Raw genomic sequence first — 21,172 nt, forward strand, 5'->3', positions numbered from 1 at the left:
AATACAATCGAGTTTAACCCTTAGTTATTTTCGTCGCTGTTATCCTTCACTGCTTTATACAGTTTCAATTAATTCAAGGTCCACCCGAATAAATTTTTAAGAATATGATTCTACAGAGCTTCAGTTCGTCTGGTATATACTGGAATAGTAATTTTTACCCTAGCTGCTCGTCCCATTTAACTCTAAGTTAGGAACTTTTATTAGACGGACTGCAATAGCTATTGTTAAATGACCTATTCGAACAAAACTAAAAAATCGTAGCTATGGCATATTTTATCAATTTTAGAACATTGTTTACCAAATTGAACTCCTTGAATGAGAACACAAATTTTACTGCAATTATCACTGATGTTTCTAATGAAGGTTGATTGTTGAGAAACTGGTTAATAAGGGCAAAATCAAAATTCTTTAGGATTTTAAGTAGTGAAAAAACATTGATTTATTTATCACGATTTTTTAACATAAATAAAGTATGTTTAATTTTCACTTAAACTAGGATCAATAATAGATAGAGCAGCACCGACTAAATGTAGGGACCCTGTAATTAACACAGATTTATTCGTTTTTACTTCCTTAATAATAGATAACGCATCAGAAACACACTCTAATACCATAACATAACTACGTTTACAATTATTCTGAAGCATATTCCAAGTTTCTGCGTTTTTATAACATCTTGCAATTAAATCTCTGTGTTCCATAATAGAATAATTATCATTTTTCTGACTCATATCTTTTAATGCAGTTGGTATGACAAAATAGACAGTTTCAAATTCAACGTTCTTCAAAGGCGTTAGCAAAATCTCCGCATCTCTGTCACCAGTTGCGCTAAATATTAAACTTTTGCTATGTTTTCTGTAACAAAAAAAATTAAAATATGTTTAACAGAAAAATAATTGTGTAACTTTGTAAAATGTAAAATGCAAGCATTTTGTTGTTTCAAAGTATAATTTTTTCCATCGGAATCTCTGTACAATCTTTATTCTGTACAAATATTAACAAATACGTAAAAGTAGCTAACATAACAATAACAAATTTTGTACAATGAAAGCAAATTAAAAAAAAAAAAACATCAAAGTGACAATTAGTTTTAGGTTACTTTTATCGTAACTAATATTTGTTAACATGGAAGAAACTAAAGTAATAAAAAAGAAAAAACCCACTAAAATTGAAGAAATGACAAGAGAGCAAATACGGCAGGCTATTATAAAGAAACAGGAGTGTAATGCCAAGGCACAAAAAATAGTAGAGAGCTTACTCGAAAAGTCTATCTCTGAAACGTATTTTATGCAGTGTTTACCAGAAATAAATCAGTGTCACTTTGAAGATATTATAGAAGAGCGGTGTATTATTAAACAATGCGGTTACCCATTGTGTGAAAATCATTTACATGAAAAGGACATACCAAAACAGAAATATCGAATATCGATAAAGAACAACAAAGTATACGATATTACAGCCCGTAAGAGTTTTTGCAGCAATAGTTGTTACAAATCGGCAATGCATATAAAAAAACAGTTGTTGACAAGCCCACTGTGGTTTAGGGAGTATGAAGAAATGCCACAATTTCATCTTTTGCCCCTAAACACTAATGGAAGTTTAGGTCAAGAAGTGGACCTGGGTGTAGTCGAAAGAGTCAAAATGGGATCTGAGAAACCGACATTCACATCAGTTAATGATTTTGCTAATGCCAGTTTAACTGAATTTGGTAATGATGGTAACAAACATACTGAAGACATTTTGAACAATATCTCTAAATTAAATAATGTTAATAGTAATTCTGATAAAGATACAGATATTAAGAATAAAGCCATTGAGAGTAGCAACATCAAAGATACACCTGAAAAGTTTAAAATGCAAGAAAACAAGGATTTAATTAATGAAGATTGTAGTCAACAGAAGAAAAATGGAACTGGGTTAAAATCAAAATCAAATAGATCAATTCCAAATCCCTTAAATATAGTTGGAGAAATTATTGAAAAACCTGAAAAGCCAATAGATCCTATTCTAATTAATTCACCACAAAACATTTCTGTGAAAAAAGATTTAACAACTATTAAAAAAGTTCCACAGAGGAAGCAACCTTCAGTAACCACTATAACTATAGAAGTAGAGAAATGTTTGGCTGAGTGGTTTACCATTGACACATTGATCTTCATATTTGGTGAACAGAGAGTAAAAGAAATGGTAACAGATAAAGGAGAATGTATAAAAGAATATCTAAACAATTATGCACAGAGTATTTTTTATAATTCAAATAGTTATGACCAATACCAGGCTTTGTGCCGTAAGCTCAATATGTTAGAATTAGAAGACAGGAAATATGATGCTCAAACCTTGCAGCGGGAAACAAAACCTTTGCCAGATTATTCTGTTCTACAAGAAGAGAGTAAGAAGATCCAACTGAAAGTCAAAGCTTTTCTCTCTGGAGACACTGAGATCATTACTGTTGACGAAAATGCTACTGATAATACAACACCAACAGAATCTACAGAAGATAGACCAACACAACTGCCTCTGGTTGATAAAAATGCACAGAATGCATTACGCAGACGAATTGTATGCCAGCATTTAAATAAAGTGCTTCCAGATTTGCTACAATCTCTCAACCTATCAACAATGACAATAAGTTCAGATGTTAGGTTACTTGTAAACACATTTAAATTGAAAGCAAACAATATAATGTTTAAGTCAATCCAATGGAATCTGATAGCTATCATTTTTATAAAACTGCTTTCTCTTAGAAATCAAAGGCTGCAGTGTCTACTGGAACAGCCTACAGCATTTCAACATCTTCAGTTGCTTTTATTGAGTTATAAGCAAGATGGTGGCTATTTGGACCGTCTGATATCTTGGCTTACAGATATAGATAGACTATTAGATGTAAATGATACCCAACTTACTATAGAGACATAATATATAGTATCTTTTAAATTTTTCAACATTCTTATTTAGATTAAGACATTAATTTATTGTTTAGCTATGTCTAGTAACTTTATTTTAAACAGATGTAATGATCTAGATGCTTAATTATGTCCATAACGAAGTATTGACTTAATTTAATATTAAATATTATGGTAATGTAAGTAGTGATGGTTTATTGGTTATGATCTGAGAATTATAACAATGTTATCACATCATTATATTTCCTTTAGGCCTCAGCATTGGCCTAATAATGGCAAATAGCCTAAATATAATGATGAAACTGGTATCCCCAAGATGCAATTCTAACTGATCATCATAAGAAAGATGTGACCTCACTGTGAATAGACTTGTGTCCGCTCCACTGTGAAAATTTCAAGGAAATTATTATAACATGATGTATGATGTTCTGCGTGTGTGCCTTGATATCCCTTTTGCATTATGTGCTAATAACTTAATAAAGATAATATAAGAAGAAGACATTTAATATATTTGTTAATGCTGAAACCTGTAATCATTTGTGGTTCTCTAAAGAGTGGCATAAAGTTGTAGGTAATGCTATGCATCTCTTACTTTTCGTTTTTTTACATTTTTTAAATGCTTTTGTGATACTAGATTAAAAAATATGGGTTTTTATTCACATGTATATTAATTCCCTGTAAATAATTTATGTAATAAATAACTTTCATTTATAAATCTTTATTTAATCAATCGATTAATAATTTTCAGTGTTATATTCCCTATAGAATATTCCTCTTTTCAGTCGTTAATGCCCAAAGCTGCAAGGCATAGGCCTCAGCCAAAGATTGTCATGATGACAGGACTTGTGCTGCCTGTGAGCCAGCAACTTCTCACTACCTTAAATGACTTGAAACTGGCTATACTTCGAATAGATCACCATAAATTTTTAAAGGAATACTTATATTGCTCATGAGACGCTTCACTCTATAGTTACATATAAAGTACTAACCTATAACTTCAAGGAATAAGTATATTTAAGGTCAATTATAATCAAAAAATTAGTTACTTCTTGAAAGTGAACCCTTTAAAAGTAAAATAATATATTGCTAGAATAGGTATGAGTTTTTTTACTCGAAAAATAAAGACAAACCCAAAAAAGTACAAATTAAATTTAACATTATTGTGATTTTTAAACCACTATATATAATAGGTTGTCAAATATCTCCCTTCCGCCTTTTTGTCTATTGAATTTCGCGGCTATGTACAAAGCGCTACAGAGCTCGTATCTGGCAATACTATACATAATTTGAAAGGTCTTGACATAACCTACAAAACGACGCTATGCATGATTAGTTTGGATATTGCGTTCAACAGTTATAGACGTGTAAATATGGAGTTCACTAACTCCGTAATTCGCGCTATTTTATAGTTTTCCTTCGTTAAAGGCAAATCCGCTAGAGAAACGTTCTGTGAGATTAATGGTGTTTTGGGGGATGGTACTCTATCACTTCGAACCGCGTAGGAATGGTTTCGACGATTCAGAGCCGGCGAAAACGACACCATGGATAAGCTAGCCGGCGGAAGACCTGTGACGACAAATACCGATCAAATCATGGACTACATCGAGTTAGACCGGCATGTGGCATCTCGTGACATCGCCCAGGAGATGGGAGTTAGTCACCAAACCATTTTAAACCATCTGCAGAAGGCTGGATACTAAAAAAAGCTTGATGTTTGGGTGCCGCATGATTTGACGCAAAAAAACCTTCTGGACCGAATCAACGCCTGAGATATGCTGCTGAAACGGAACGAACTCGACCCATTCTTGAAGCGGATGGTGACTGGCGACGAAAAATGGATCACATACGACAATATCAAGCGCAAAACGGTCGTGGTCGAAGGCCGGTGAATCGTCCCAAACAACGTGGCCAAGCCGGGATTGACAGCCAGGAAGGTTTTGCTGTGTGTTTGGTGGGATTGGAAGGGAATCATCCACTATGAGCTGCTCCCATATGGCCAGACGCTTAATTCTACCATCTACTGCGAACAACTGGACCGCTTGAAGCAGGCGATCGACCAGCAACAGACCAAGCGTCCAGAATTGGCCAACAGGAAGGGTGTAGTGTTCCACCAGGACAACGCCAGACCACACACTTCGTTGATGACTCGTCAGAAGCTACGGGAGCTCGGATGGGAGGTTTTATCACATCCACCATATAGCCCGGACATAGCGCCAAGTGATTACCACCTGTTCCTGTCCATGGCGAACGCCCTTGGTGGTGTAAAGTTGAACTCAAAAGAGGTTTGTGAAAAGTGGCTGTCCGAGTTCTTCGCAAATAAGGAGGGGGGCTTCTACGAGGGAGGTATTATGAAGTTGCCGTCTACATGGAAACAGATTATCGAACAAAACGGCGCATATTTGAACTAAATCCGATCACTGTAACACTTTTTATAAAGCATTGAATAAAGAGCAAAAAAGCGGAAGGGAGATATTTGACAACCTGTTATATATAGAAAACAAGAACTTAGTCATCTGTCAAAATGACAATTCCACAGATCACAATTTGGATCAAAGTCAATGTTATTACTAATCCCGTGTGTATTAAAAAAATAATATACTTTACCGGTTATTGTCTTTGAACCACTGTGCACATATTTCCATAGACTCCTTTGTATGAGCACCGTCTAAGTAGAAAGTAGAATTTTCGGTCTCAATCACTTGATATCTGCCCGGCCATCTGCATGTAGACAGTCCTTTTATAGTCTCGTTAGGAAGCTTTCGTATTATATTGCTATCTGACCCATTTGTTATTACGTCGTTGTTATAATTCACATCTATAATACTGTTTGTTACATCCACCTCGCGTTTATTATTCGTTCTTTTACGCATCCATGCATGTGCTAGTTGTATAGCTAAGGATGCGTTTATTTTATATGCATCTATATCTACAGTCAGTTGAAGTTTTAAACCATTCTGAAATGTATATGATTTATAATCTGGAACCGTGGTAAGAGAGCACTGAAATAAAAATATAATGTTAATATGGTGATCGTTAACAAAAATAAAATAGTAAAATAAATATGTATATTGACGTATTTGCTACTACACAAAGGATCGGTAGCCTAGTAGTTATTGTTTGTCTCATATGACAGTAAAACAATAGGTGCAGATCATTGTAAGAAAACTTAACCTTTAAACAAAAAGCAATGCAGTGTCAAAATTTTTTTTCAAGGAACCTCCATGAATTATAAGATCTATGCTTTTTAGCAGCTACAATACGTCGTCGTTAGCGGCACATTGGACAGGGGAATCCCACGCCCGTGCGGTCTATATTTACGTCAAACGAAAGAGAGTGCTATACGATACCTCTCGTCTTGTAACCAGCTGATAGTTTTTATTGGATGAATATTGTTTTCAAAGTAAGTTTTAAGAATTGGTATAAATATGGGCTAAGCTTGACCAATATAAACACTTTTACTTTGGACTTCGTATTGTCATTACCTCCGAGACCTAGTCAGTAGGAAGAATCCCACAACTTTTAAAAGGAGGCTTGTTTCAACAGAACATTCATCGTCATGTCAGTCAAAAAACGCCCAAGGCTGATTGGCATAAACCTCCCCAAAAGATAACCATGATGATCAATCCTGACCTTGCACCGGTATCCACCGACTTCCCGGTCACCATAACTATGCGGTCGGTCTATTTAGTTGGGGCCATATCCACGTCATGAACAAACAGAACATAACAACACTACTATTAAACAGATTGCGACAATTAACTAAAAGATATTGTGTACTAAAGTGAGTGGAACCTGTTATTATAAATGACAAAACCAAAAAACGACCACATCACCACAGATATCATCATCATGTCATCCACGGACGTCCACTGCAAGGCCTTGACCTATTCCAAAGATCATCACAATGATTAGTCTTGTATTAAGAGAAATAACATGAAATATGTCTTTCATAGTCATGAGGACGATGAAACACAATTGAAAATCTAGTTAATCTAAATATATTGTTTTTAAATTGGAAGATGACGAATAGAGAAGAAATTATGACAAAAAAACTATTAACAAAAATGTTTATCGGATATCATTCCATACCTGAACATTTCTTGCAACCCTTTCCAGCACCTCTCTGGCTTCTGAAGGTTGCTCGACAGTATACGCTTCACATCCCTTCTTCATGATGCCGGCTTTAGCCTCCGCTATCTGTTCTAGCGTGTTGCCTAAGATTGATGTGTGGTCTAGGCCTAATGCAGTAATGCCAACTACTGGGACTTTCCTATAACAGTAAAAAAGCTGAGTAAAATGTAATACACATAGACAATTGAATCTAATGCTTATATATGTTAATATGAAAATCTATAAAAATCTGATAAATTCAGTGATTCTCAATTTTTTTTATGCCCGTAATCCTTTTTATGGCCATAAAATGCTGACAGAACCATATATAAAAAGTTATATAATTTAAAACAATATATAATTTTTTTGGAATTCGTAATATTTTATTTATGTGTATTTTCATTTCCTTTATAATACAAATAAACACATTTTTTATTTTTTTAACATTCCCTCTATCAATTACCATAGTTCAAGAGCCACAATCTTAATTATTATTTTCTATGGACTCCTTAAAGGGACATTAACTGACACTATGCTGCTTTAAGTTATAAGTTTACATGTAATAAGAAAATTAACAGGGGAGATTTACCACAACATATGAAGTTCTTCATTGTTTGCATTTTATGTGATAAACACTTCATAAGAGTAATATAAGAATACAGGTTGATTGGAAATGGTGTAAAAGTTTTAAGGGAGTGAATGTAAAGCTCATTGGTTGTCAATTATTGTTTCGTACATCATATCTAAAAATCAATGGTTTCAGAAATAATAAGTGACGTAATCATATTAAAGTAAGAAAACGTAATTAAAATTCGAATTATACATTAAAATTAATTATTTTTTACAATCAGTCTCTGCTGATTTTGTATTGCCAGGAGTTATTTGTCTGTCTCATTTCAAAAGAGTTTTAGAATAATTACTTTCGGTGTAATATTTATTTTACTATAAATATTATTATAACCAATACACTTAATAAAAAATCAGACACTTAAAATTTAAATTAATTACCTAAGTATATTAGTATAGTCGACGATACCTCCAATTCCCACTTCTACAATGGCCACATCCACCTTCTCTTTAAGGAATACACTGTAGGCTAGCACTGTGAGGAAGGCAAAGTACTTGGGCATGTCGCCTTCATAGCTCTACATGAATAAAAAACAAATACATGAAAAGTGTAAAATGTACTGTCATTGCTACTACTATGTAAAGGGTTGAGAAAAATGAAAAGGTTGAACATTTGATATTCAATAGGTTCATTCTTTCTGTTAATTATAATAATCCTCACAAATGACAATGATCTGTACTAAGTTGTAAACCTTAATTGCCAGCTAGTACTGGTTCACACAGAGGTCTTTGTCTATAAAAGGTGTCTTTATGATACTATATTTGACAAAACAGCACGCTAATTACAAATAAAAATTTAAAATATTGATTACAATGTTTATATCTTTGTCCCTTAAGAAATCTTTCTTTTAAAATATTTTAGAATTTGCAACAACTTAAGTTAGAATAAAATTTACGAATTCTTTCATTCACAGACTCCAGGTCATGTAGAACAGGTTTATGTGTAGAGCAATGGGTGCACCATGGTACATAAGAATAGAAACCTGAATGTTGACATGGAATTGCTACCAATCACCCAGTTCCTTAAATGAACATCAGTTCATTACATTGACTCTGCACTTCAATATACAAATTTATTCTCCCTTGGAGCCCTTGAGCTTTTTGCTACATTGAAAAAGGTCTGCTACCTAATTTACGCGGAAGCTTTAAATGCCATTTGGGCAGCAGTAAGTGTCCTATAAAAAAACTAGGCTCTCAACAATATGCAATTACTGTTTAAATACATACTACCAGGATAGGGTATAGGATTATCTACATCATTTTTCTAGCCACATAACCCTCAAAAAATCAGATAACTTTTTAGGAATAGAGGGAGGTCCTCCATGACTGTTCTGTATGGAACACCATTACAGAATGCTTCTATTGTCAAAGTTACATGGAAAATAATATAGGGGAAGGGCCGAACAGTCGGGCCACACATAAGTTATTGTCCTATTGTACTTCAACTGTTTCTTAAAGTCCATTGTCTGTCAACTATATGTTATTTTGGTGTCTGTTGGGGACCCGGGCATTAGCAAGCTGCTGATAAAATATGAAGAATCAAGTGGCAGCTACAACTTCAACAAACTACTGATTATAGGGAAAGTAAGTCTGATCAAATAAAATCAGTTATTGGATTCTTCATTACTACTGCCTTGAGAAAAACAGAAGATAGGATAGCATCGCAAGAGCTTGTCTGTCAAGACATTTCAAAATACAATGAAGATGAAGAAAGGGTTAGTTTAATATCACCTGTGTAGCATATAACTTGTCGTAGACATTGTGGAAGTGCTTTGCAAAGGTGTCTTTGCTAATGATGCAGCCATCTAAACGGATGCGCTCACGCACTGCGACCAGATGCGGCGAAGAGTAGAATCCCGTCCGGTAGCCATGGTGGCGCAGAATTGACTCACACATAGCGCTTGTAGACCCCTACCCAATAAATGACTATTAACATAATTTTCAAATATATACATGTTTACATATTTGGTATCAATGTAGAGCATCATTGCTTTAAAATTTAAAACGTAAAAGCTCTCAGAGACAGATATGGCAATCTTTCAGATATGCAGTCAATGTAAAATCATAGACAAAAGTGTTCGTAATCAAAATATGAATTTCTGTAAACATTTATGTAGAAGATAAAGACAAATTCCAATCAGATAAATAAAAATATTACTTTGTTACACACAAATCCCATTTAAACTGAGTAGTAGTGATGGATGACCAAGTAAATTAAAATTATATGGTGCAGAAGATCTGTTGTATATAAATATATTTAAATTTATTTACCTTTCCTTTTGTTCCCGCAACATGTATAACAGAAAGTTTGTCCAGAGTCGTCAAAGACACCCCTGTTCTTGATAAGTACTTTTCCATATCTTCTAAGTTTGTGCATTTCTGAGGATAGAAGTACAATCCAATTAATAAAAATTGTATGTATCTAAAAATATTTGATAGCAATAAAATTAAGTAAAATTTGTATTAATAATCTATAAACACAGTAGTAATTTATTTTTCTTTTAAACTATGCACAAAATAATTATAATTACTTACTTGGCCTGACTTTATATCTTTCCTTATTTGCTCTATAGTTGATTTATTTGATTGTAATAAATTCAATTTCTTGACAGCCTCCTAAGACGAATTAAAACATACATTAGATTCATAATACTGTTCTGTGTATTCAGAGTAAGAATTTAAGTAAAATTTATTTTATTTTTTGTTAATTAATAAAACTATCCCCACACTTAATTTCTATATTATTTCAAGTCTTGTTTTTATTTTACTTTTTGTTTATGTACATTGCAGTTAACGAACTAGCCCGGTTTTACAACACTTACCTCATAACTAAATTTATTTGAAGACATTCTCACTAGTATTCTACTCACTAATAAATTACGACGTAAGCCGATACCGGCGGTCATCGGCACACTAATTGCAAACGAAACGGTAGTAGATTTGCAGTTAAAGAAAAAAAATGACCTTGGCGCAAGCTTCCACGAGACTAAGTGGACTCATGTTAGCGTGCCCATATTACGACAAAGTATAAACATCGTCATCACTTATCGTTTGAACTGAACTCTGATCCGCGAATGCGGTAATTATAAACCGAATATTTAGGGTTATAACTGCTTATAGTTTGTGTTAAAACTGAACTCTCTGTAATGACATTAATATATAACATTTCAAAATCAAAACATAACCTACAAAAGTTATTTGACAATCAGCTGTTTGTTACATTTTAATATGTAAAGATCAAAAACTAAGGGTTGGTTGCCAAATAAAACATTTTTATTAATAGTGAATTCACCGTATCATAACCTTTTTACCTATTTGGAATGTTAAGTAGAGGAAGTCATACGACCATCTTCATTTAAATTTTTAGCAATGTCATTGTAATAAATACATAAATAAAAACCGGGAATCATTATCAATGCTAATTGACAGTTATGTCACAGATTGCGTAACTGGCCACTAAGAATTTACTATTCGTCATTTATTTAGTGAAATAACAAAACGTAGAAACTTAAAAGGAGTGAAACATTATTATTGAGTTTTAAAAGCATATTTCGTATAAAATCCGAAAAAATGACTGAAACGGATGCAACTAAACGGCCTCTACAAATACCTGACAAGTTTATACCGTACATGGAGAAATATAGGATTTACAAGCTTTTTAAAGTATGTTCGATATATATTATCAAAATAATTTTAATTCTTCTATAGTGTCTTCCTGGTTAACATACGAGTAGTACTTACTATTTTGGTGTGTCACAAAGAGAATTTGGATCATATTAACATACAAGATTTAATAAATGAGGTAGTTAATTTTGAAGATTAAAAAATATTTTAGTGTTTTAGTTAAAATTTGAGATCGCGTGCAATAAACAAACATTACGCAATCTGTTATACTTTAATACTATTTAGACAACATCATATATGGATAATAATCAAAATCTGTTTAACGAGCGAGATTTATGTAATATTTTATTAATTTTGAACCTGAAAAAAATTGTAGCTAAGTTAATTATATTTACTGAAACTTTAACTACACTTCTGTATTTTTGTCCCAAAGTGACCAATTCAAACACGGTGCGACACAAGGTACAGGGACTTTTTATTTAATAATTTTTTCATGTAATATTTTTATTTTCGCGCTCTTTTATCGTTCCTCTTATGATCTTCCATTCCTTTATTTTCTATCTTTCTGCAATTCTTCTTTCTTTCCTTTTCATATCCATTTTTCCTTTTATTCGATACCATTCTTTCTTCTCCCCATACCTTAACTAATACAATTTCTTTGTTTTATTTCTTTATCACATATTTGATCCATTCTATGTATACATTTTTATATGTATTATTTTACTTGTTTTAGTTATTTTATCGTATCAGGAGACTAGCAAGCTTTTAGATAAGTTGGAATGGAAATAATGTAGTAACCTGTGCGAAGGCTTCCGGAGGAGCCGTCGAGCTCCTAAAACGAACACCAGCATAAGCGCTCTCTGCACTCTTCCTCTTTAAATTGGCGGAAGCTATAAATGCCAATAAAACAAAAGAGACCTCTCTTAAAAGAAAGTGTTTAGAATTACATAAACGTTTTGCTCGTTCCATTACATTATCTTAAAACCTACATGAAAAGCGCTAATTGTAATATTATGATACATTAAAAATATGCCCAGGATATGATGCAAGACTTGGTGATAAACTTGCCACAAGACCATTTGAAGCACATGAAGGTGTTTCTCAACCATCGCATAAGCAGCGCGAAGGACGCTGACCGGGTTATACTTTTGGTGTCGCCTGAATTGAAAATCGGTAGGGTTTTTTTTTTACCAGAACAATCTAAAGCCGCGTTCACACGTTTGCAATTGGTGGCAAATTCTATTAACGTAGTACGTTGATTTAAATTACTTGGGTTTGTAACAAAAACAACGCGTGATTACTACACAAACCTAATCAATATTCATACGTTAATATTTGTAAAAGTTCGTTCAGGTTTTTAAGGCGTGTGGATGCGGAATAAAGATTCTTTTTATTATTTGTTTGTAAACGGCCTGTACATACTAACATACACACATTTTGTATAGTGTTCCGTATTCTATGATATGATGTAAAGTCTTGTTACTTGAATTTGTAATGTTTACAAACACAAATCTGGCAGAGTTTGTCATGAACTCTTTTTAGATTAGAGTGCGTTTCAAATGCTCGTTGTCACATATGTTAAGTCAAAGGATGCTAATAAATACTATTTAGATGAGTCGATTTGATTCTTGTATGAGTTACCAGTGATGATTTGAAAATTTACTTATTTCGAGCCTCATTGGCAAGGTAACAGTTGCTCAAAATTTCTTGACCACCAGAAGTAACCATTATTGCCCAGCGCATTGGCACTAAGTGGAGGTGGTCGCAAAAAGCGGACAGCGCAAGACCGGTCATCGTGATGACTTTTGGAGGCCTATGCCCAGCAATGGGCGTCTATCGGCTGAAAGATATAATACTAGGCATTCTTACGTAAACGCTACAACAGTATGGATCATTAATAAATGAATAACAAGTATAATATAATTAATAAGGAAAATAAAATGATTTTGCAAGATTCTTTTTTAATAGGAGATAATATAAAATACAGATTATATCCTAACATGATAACGCAATTACAGATGTGAATGCAATAGTCAAGGATCTGATAAAAGATCTCGGTTTCTTCGTTATCACACGCCGCTGCGTGATGGATCGCTACGAGAAGGTGATGAACGCTGCATATGCGGTTTATCGATTTTTGATTAAATAATTAATCGATTTAATCACGTCCGTAGAGCGATAGTTACGTGCCGGGATGCATTTCGCCTGTCCTCATGGCCGAGGTCACAAAATCGATGACGATGAAACATCCGGTAGCTCAGAGCGGATGGCTCATGTTTGGTAAAGAATGTGTATTTTATTTTTAATCAATATTATATTAAAGTACCCTCTTTTGTCTTTTTCTATATATATATTTTGTTATTCTGGACTCAAAGTACCAGTAATGACAGTATACCTATTTACGGTAGGTCATACATCTACCGTCTCTACCGCACTGCTTGGCTCTCTAAGCAAATAATGGAGTTGTAAGCTTCATTGTGACGTTCACCACCAAGCCCGCAGTAACAAACAATACTAGAGCAACCCGTTCGCAGAATCGCTGGTCATACAAAGCACAAGGACATGCCTGATGTCCGGAGTGTACTATAACACCCCTATGAGTCTTAACACCGGAACCCATAGTACTCTGATCCAAACAACCGGACCCATAGTTCCAATTGCGAAACCACTAGTTCCAGCCGGCTTAAAATAGAATACAGGTGAGGTCTCCAAATGCAGAAATGATAATAATGATGAAAACTGTAGGCATATATACGCTTAACGACTCTGTGTTTGGCACTAATCGGTGTAACATAACTCTTGAAGATGCCCCGTGGAGGGATGAAACACGTTTTGAGTGATTAAAGTGTAGTAGTTGTGTAATGCGCATTGTTTACCGCATGCGCATTTATCTCGCTGGCGGGCGGTGCACTTTGTTGCACGACTACCATTGCATGTGCGGAAGTGGTTAAATATTGGTCCTTTCTTACGTAGGATGGACTTTCGCAAAATATCGCCTGATTCCATTAAAAATATATACGCTTTTAAAGCTTTGACTTATAACTCTATCACTATGAAAATTATTTAATAAATCGTATAATTATGCGTTTATATAGACCACCCGTGCTCTGTACGCGAAGCACGCTGTCTCCAGCAGTTGGGTGTATTACCCACCGTCACCCTGGTGCTGATGCCGCCACCCCCTCAAGCACTACCAACTGAGAATCCCCACACGCCACCCCGCGGCTTCTTCGAACAGGACTTCCAAGGACTTAAGATTGCGTACAAGGCAACTTTAAAGGTTCTAGTAAAGTTTTCTATAGTTTTTTTTGCTAATTCTAATTGCAGTTAGGATTAGGAGAATTATATTAGAGATAATTAAAATTGGGTTATGTAGGATTCTTACCCGCTGAAGCCCTCCATCCTTTTTCGACCGCAATACCTTTGAAGTTGATTCAGAATATTATACGGAACGCATGGATATCCCTCGGTTCTACTCAAGCCATATCCTAGGAACTAGGTAACAAGCTCTTCCATAAAGTACATGTTTCAGGAGATTCACGTGGGCGTTGAAGAGGATTGGAAGGCTGTAGAGGCGAGGTGCGTGCGTGGAATTCGCGCAGCGGCGGCAGGCGCGCTGCGAAGTGGGCGGCTGACAGCCGTGGGCGCGCCCAGCGCTTACCGCGTGCTCCTACTCGGCCCTCGTGGTTGCGGCCGTCGCCTGCACGCCAATGCTCTCGCCCACCAGTTTGGACTCCTACATCGTACGACCATTGCTATTTCCACATCATTCAATAAATTATTTTTTACTGAACACGACATTTAAAAGCTATATAATTGATAGCAGTTGATATGCCATTCACACATATAGCCTTAACCGTTCAAAACCTATTGACCTCATCGGATTCGAAACCGGCTCATGTATCCAGGATTCGCCGACCGCCGATTATTCTATATACAAGCGTTGCTGGAGTTTCTTCCGACTCTTCTTTTAGCGATAACGCTTTCCGAAGTTGTAATAACGTTAGCCAGGTGCTATTACCTTAATCGACAAAGACCGAATTTAAACCGTCAAATTCAGGAATGTGTATATCCACAAAAATCAAGATCGTTGACGCGCATCCAATAATTGTTTGTCTGAAGTGGCAGTTGAAGCCTAAAAGTTCTCGAGCAGCAGCCAGCAGCTCTACAAGCCGGTAGACGCTTCTTGAGTAGAGCCAGTGTGTTATGTTAGAAAACGCATCGGTTAAGATCGGTCAATGTGGCGATCTTTGGGGAGAAAAGAAGCTTTTCTAAAGTTGTATAAATATACTTGCACTTACTGTTTTTCTTTTCTTAGTACATTTCGAGAATCTCTATAAAGAAGCCAAAGAAGGTGATGACGAGGTGGGTGATAAGCTGCGTAATTACGGCCTGAGCACGCGCCTGAAAGCAGAGATCGTTAGGCGCCGACTCGCGAAGAAGGTAAAGACAGGTTTCAATTAAAAACAATCAAATGTTTACATTTTGATTAGTAATATCTAGGTGTTTGGTTGCGTTAAACAGGCAAATGTATAGATAATTTATCAGCAGAGAACATTTACATCTATTAGGAAACTCCATTGGAATGCGTAGGGTCAACAATTTTTGGCAGTAAAGGCTGCAAGTTCGGATAGTAAACAATAAATAATTTTATTCGAAGTAATTCGAATTTTATAAACGCTTTTTCGTTCTATATTATCATTGTTATTATTTCTGAAACTATTAATTTTTAGATAAGGTGTATGGTACATTGAATTGAAGCTTTTAATCTTATAATCAATCAGCCTGTTTATAAGAGAGACATGTACGTGAATTGTTAAACCTAAAGACGGCAAGCACGTGGAGTTGTGCGAGATTCATAGCTCCACGTAAGTGCTGGAGTCTAGGAGTTTTAATTTGATTAGTGCCGTAGTATTATAGAGTTAATTTTTCTTATAAAATATTATTTATTTGGCAAAAGTATCTAGTTAATGCCAGTAGTGGTACATTAGCCATTCAGATGTAAATAGTTTTTACATTTAATAGGATTGCATCGATAATGGTTGGGTGCTTACTGGATACCCCACTAGTGGAGCAGACTTCGAACAATTGGACAATATGCCCACGCCACCTAACCGGTTAGTTTACTTGCCTTTCCCAAGTCTTCAAGTATTGTTAGTTTTTCTTTGTTCATTAACACATTCATTGCGTCACGAGATCTAAAAGACCCCTCGACTTTTGTTTTACTACAAATAAAATCCATGCCATGTTTAAAGTTCTTTATATACGATTAAAACAAAATCACATATATGCTTCCTCTCTTAAATTACATTCGATGGTATAATAAAAAATATTAGAGACATATCAGGTCTCGTACGGGAAAATTTAGTAATGAGATATTCCTCTTCAAACAATAAGCTCATAGTTCTTTGAAAATATTGACGCAGCGAGCGTGGTGATAAAAGTTACGATTGTCAATATTGAACATTTATTATCATTGATTTTAGCCACAGAAAGTCCACCACAGGACATGGTCTCTTTATGGATTTTCTGACCGATTGGAAGCAGCTTGTATCTAACGACTTTTTTAACTTAAAAACATCGCCTGTTTACCCTGTCGGACGACGCTGCGCATTCCTATTTATGGTCTCTACTCCAGAATCTTAAAGATCTAATGGCCGTTCGTTCTGCGCGCTATGTGACCTGTCAACTGCCATTTCAACTCGCCCATCCTACCTACGGCTATATCGATTACTTTCATTCGTCTCATTCCTAATTCGATTTCGTAGAGAGATCTCTTTTCTCTCATTTCATGACTCTGAGACTGCGAGTCGACCTATGAGAACCCAAAGGAAGACACCAGGTTCCTGCGCTGTTTGATAAATTGCCATATCATTGGTAACCTGCTACTATAATAGGTCGCGGTTTTGATTCTTGTTTTACGCAGAATTTGTGTAAGAAATTAAAGATTTTGAGGAAACCATATTAAATAATGATCATAAGTTAAAATTATTTTGTCATTTATACAGAGGACTCCCGCTTATTAAAATACTATTTTAAATACGTCTCTCCCTGCCACTATTGCTTTTACTTCTTTATTACTTACGTTTCCGAGAAGCGCCGGGCTCGTTCTTTAAATTAAAAAAAAATATATAAAAGAGAAACGATGGAACCAAACCGACCTTCTTTGAACTCGAAAAATGGCGCGAAATTTTAGTCTTCGCTTAGTTAAAGAACGATATGTAAACAAACGAATAACGAGTTCACCGTGTTGCGTTAATTCAAAATAAATTTGAATTTAGAAATCCGAACGAACCTTACATTTGAATTCAAAGCCGGTGAGAATAGACAATAGCTATAAACCTAATAGATAAAATATAATATAATAATAAATAGAGCGTTGTTCTGTACAGTTAAGTGTAAGTAGAGCTAAGCACAATCGAAGCGCCCAGCCTTTCTCTTAGAAAGTACATCGCAACCGCATCGAAAGCTACCCACGACTCGGGCACTAGAACTTTCTATGACACGCCTATGGCTATATAATTAAAATCTAAAACTTATAATTGGCACAGATTTTATTTATGCAAAATCTTTTTAAATACTACAGTGTGATATGGTAATATTAAGTAGAAAATAGTTTATTATCGGTATATGGATTTAGCGTACGAGTGCCGGGTCTATAGCGTTGCAGGGTCAGGTGCCAAATACCATGCTCTTGGCTGACGACCCGCGTAGCATGTTTAAGGAAGCCTTATTGCAATGCAATGCGTTCACCTTCACTGACCAATGTCCTTTCTCTACCTTACTAAATTTTTATTCGCTCTACCGAAGTTTTAATACGCGTTCTAAAAATAAGCGAATGTTAATTCGTAGATATCTAATTATATATATTTATTGCACACAATAATTATGTATGTTTGTATTAACTACTACAAAAACAAAAAACTTTACTAACAATAATGACATACGTGTATTCTGTTTTGTGTATATCGCTGTAATACGTCTCGCTCCTACCTCCATATTTGGTTATAATACTAGTTCACTTTAGTTTTGGCGACTTTAGGTTTATCTGTTTACAAAGGAATTATAAATTCTATTAGTACTACATTCTTTAACGTACTTTAGAATAGAAATAAGTCAGTCTCTTCGTTTTGGTTAGTCTTAGATTCCATATAGTTTTCCGGACAAATTTGGTCTTCAATTTACACGAAGAAAAAAAGGATGTTTTGGGTTTTTGATCTTTGTCTATTGTTATATATATGACATCGCGATTTTGTCTACTATAAATTATTGGCTAAATCAAAATAGAGATGTGCTGAAAATCTACGCCATAATAATATTTCGAGAAATGCTGTAAACTTAGCTACAGTGATAAATAACATTCAACTGTGTGTATAGAAACATACTTTATTTATACGTTTATTTTAGTATATGCATGTAAAATAAATTGCAATAAACATTAACAAAACACTGCTAGGCGCAGCCTGTCTCAAAGAGAGAATAAGGTTTGTAGCATTGTTACTATGGCCGGTAGGTCTTCGATATAAAACTATGAAAACAATGTTCAACCAATCACAAGTGGAGAAGTATTGTAGAACGCTCTATTTCGCCTCGTGTATATACAGAATTATGTTTCTGTAGAATTCCCCTTTTCGATTCGCCGCAGACGACTACACAATGTATCTCCTATAGATTGAAATACCATTTTGAAATCGTCGAAATTTGAAAAAGTCGAATACAGAAACATTATATAAATTTAAGTATTTAAGAACAGACGATTAAAACTTATGTAGATAATAGTAATGTTTAAAATATAAATTGAGTGTTTTTTTTTTAAATGGCAGAGTAATATTTCTGAACGCGGACGCTCAGACGTGTAAGGCGCGCGTGATGTCCCGTGGTGTGGACTGGTGCACGGGGCAGCAGGCGCCGCTCTCCGCCGGCACTAGAGTGCTCATCCATCCAGACGACGAGGAGACGCAGCTGGACGCTGAGGTATGCCTTTAAACAACACTTCATACTACCCTGCGCTGCGCTGCACACTTGAACCTTCATATTTTATCCCCAAAATGCTAAGTCTCGAATCTTAACAAATGTCACACTAATTTCAATTAGGACAAAGAACCTTTCTCCACTTCCAAAATTCACTACTCTCACAGCCGTATGAATTATCAAACTAAGATCTCTGCTCCGTATACTTTTTGAAAATTCATACATTTTTGCAATTAGTTACTTAGCAATTATTTCACATAAAAAACTTTCATGTAATTTTAAACTTAATCCATAACAGTCTTTTGTACAAGTATCACATAGGATACATATAGGATATGTATAGGATTTTGGGCGCAACGAACTAAATAAAAATATTTGCCCTATCATACAGAAATATACAAATAGGTCAGCAAATGAAAAAAAAATTGTAAAAAAGCCAAAAAAAATATTACACTGTTAAAAACTTATTTATTTCAAAATTAACGCAATTATTTATAAATCACACAATTAAAATTAACTCCATGTTGCACACGTGTCACACGTTCCATTATATTTTTTATTGTAGTCGCTAAAAGATAAACACACCTCGTGGTGGATTATGGCCCGTACTTTCTCAAATAGATTTTATGTTCCAACTTGGGGTATATAACAGATAAAAAACTCCAATATTAAATTCTACAGTTGGATGCGTACTTCTCGGAAACGCTAGCGGAGCTCAGAGCCGCCGCCGGTCTCAACGCTGTAGAAGTGGACGCTCTCAAAACCATAGGTAAGACTTCACTAATAATTGAAGGAATACAACCAGAGCTCATCTTTTTCATTCCTCAATATCGTGTTTGTTTAACTTGTTGATATTGATTGATTAGTCAGGTCAAACACAGGACACGGTTCGTGGTATCAACGAAAATATGATTTTAAATGTTAAATTAATAATATGGCTCTAATTTTAAAATTTGCCAAATTGTACCTACACTTGAATCAGTATTTTTATTTCATTGCCCAATATACTAACCGACCGACGTCACACTTCAAGCAAAGAGAGAATAACCGTCTTATTGACAGATATCGGACTTCAATGTAGCGACTAAGGGCAACAAGATAATAACTCATACGTCGCGCGATTTTAGGAAACCTTAATGATATTTCCAGAGGTGAATTGTCATTTCCCACGGAATTCAAATATCATAGTTTGACAATACAAGCATTCCGTAGGATTCCTCATTTAAGATAACCTTTCTCCGCTTCTAAAATTTAATTCCTTAACCTATTTATAATGTACTCTGATATCCATTAATGGATATCACTAACATTATTACATTTTTACAAAACTTTTCAATAATTTCTATTACTTAATTTAAACATAACCTAAATATGTCAAATGATGGGCTTGTGTGATTTAGCGCAGATTATAACATATCATTTGTATTGCTATTACATAAAAAGTTTGTAAATGTCATTCAACTTATCTATAAGTATATATTCTTCGATTTTTTGTAGTTCAAAATCACTTCATTTAGAAATATTTTTAATCAATTTACAACAATATGGTTAAGAAGTGTTAAATGACAATTATATATATTGTGAATTATAGTAGATGGCCTTGAGTGATAAGAACCGCCCATTGTATTCTTTCATATTATACGTGTGCAATCCTCCTTGCTATACTCATGAACAAATTCTAATTTCTACATGAACATAAAATATCTTAATAATAGTCCATTCCTATCTAATTTTACTTATCCATTTTGCATCATGTGACTAAGTCGTGTTAGTTACTTGGCATTATATCAATATATTGCTTACAGATCAAGTGCAGGTGGAGATCCAGGCGGCTGTGATGGCGGCACCAGCTTTCAATATTGAATTTGGTGCTCCCTTGAGCAACGTCCGCGGAGATTAAAACGTGCAATGTAGTCATAGAGGGAAATAAAAACATG

General features: G+C 34.8%; 3 protein-coding genes across 4 annotated transcripts; 2 read left to right on the forward strand and 1 right to left on the reverse strand.

The window, feature by feature from the left end:
* Window positions 1-454: 454 nt before the first annotated feature.
* Fpgs1 (Folylpolyglutamate synthase 1) lies at window positions 455-11,014 on the reverse strand. 2 transcript variants are annotated; one of them, XM_068772627.1, is made up of 8 exons: window positions 10,952-11,014; window positions 10,176-10,256; window positions 9,912-10,019; window positions 9,372-9,551; window positions 8,022-8,158; window positions 6,993-7,173; window positions 5,508-5,902; window positions 455-855 (listed from the first exon to the last, which is right to left on the reverse strand). In XM_068772627.1, the coding sequence occupies exons 3-8, from the start codon at window positions 9,996-9,998 to the stop codon at window positions 477-479; spliced, it is 1,359 nt and encodes a 452-aa protein (XP_068628728.1). In that variant the 5' UTR covers window positions 9,999-10,019; window positions 10,176-10,256; window positions 10,952-11,014; the 3' UTR covers window positions 455-476. The 2 variants fall into 2 exon arrangements, with proteins under 2 accessions (XP_068628728.1, XP_068628727.1); XM_068772626.1 differs by lacking the exon at window positions 10,952-11,014 and adding an exon at window positions 10,463-10,813.
* LOC137929601 (putative RNA polymerase II subunit B1 CTD phosphatase RPAP2) lies at window positions 1,084-3,064 on the forward strand. The gene has a single exon (XM_068772625.1). It carries the CDS (start codon window positions 1,126-1,128, stop codon window positions 2,914-2,916), a length of 1,791 nt encoding a protein of 596 aa, XP_068628726.1. The 5' UTR covers window positions 1,084-1,125; the 3' UTR covers window positions 2,917-3,064.
* A 196-nt stretch (window positions 11,015-11,210) lies between the features above and the next one.
* On the forward strand, window positions 11,211-21,164 carry LOC137929447 (adenylate kinase 8). Its single transcript, XM_068772399.1, has 11 exons — window positions 11,211-11,303; window positions 12,302-12,437; window positions 13,283-13,368; window positions 13,439-13,544; window positions 14,360-14,544; window positions 14,797-15,007; window positions 15,583-15,707; window positions 16,290-16,381; window positions 19,088-19,238; window positions 19,917-20,004; window positions 21,041-21,164. The coding sequence occupies exons 1-11, from the start codon at window positions 11,211-11,213 to the stop codon at window positions 21,133-21,135; spliced, it is 1,368 nt and encodes a 455-aa protein (XP_068628500.1). The 3' UTR covers window positions 21,136-21,164.
* The last annotated feature ends 8 nt before the right edge of the window (window positions 21,165-21,172 follow it).

The sequence above is a fragment of the Battus philenor genome, unplaced genomic scaffold (assembly GCF_028537555.1).
Source record: "Battus philenor isolate CCGP_79_NKW_IND1 unplaced genomic scaffold, ilBatPhil1.0.hap1 SCAF_5, whole genome shotgun sequence".
Taxonomy (NCBI): Eukaryota; Metazoa; Arthropoda; class Insecta; order Lepidoptera; family Papilionidae; genus Battus; species Battus philenor.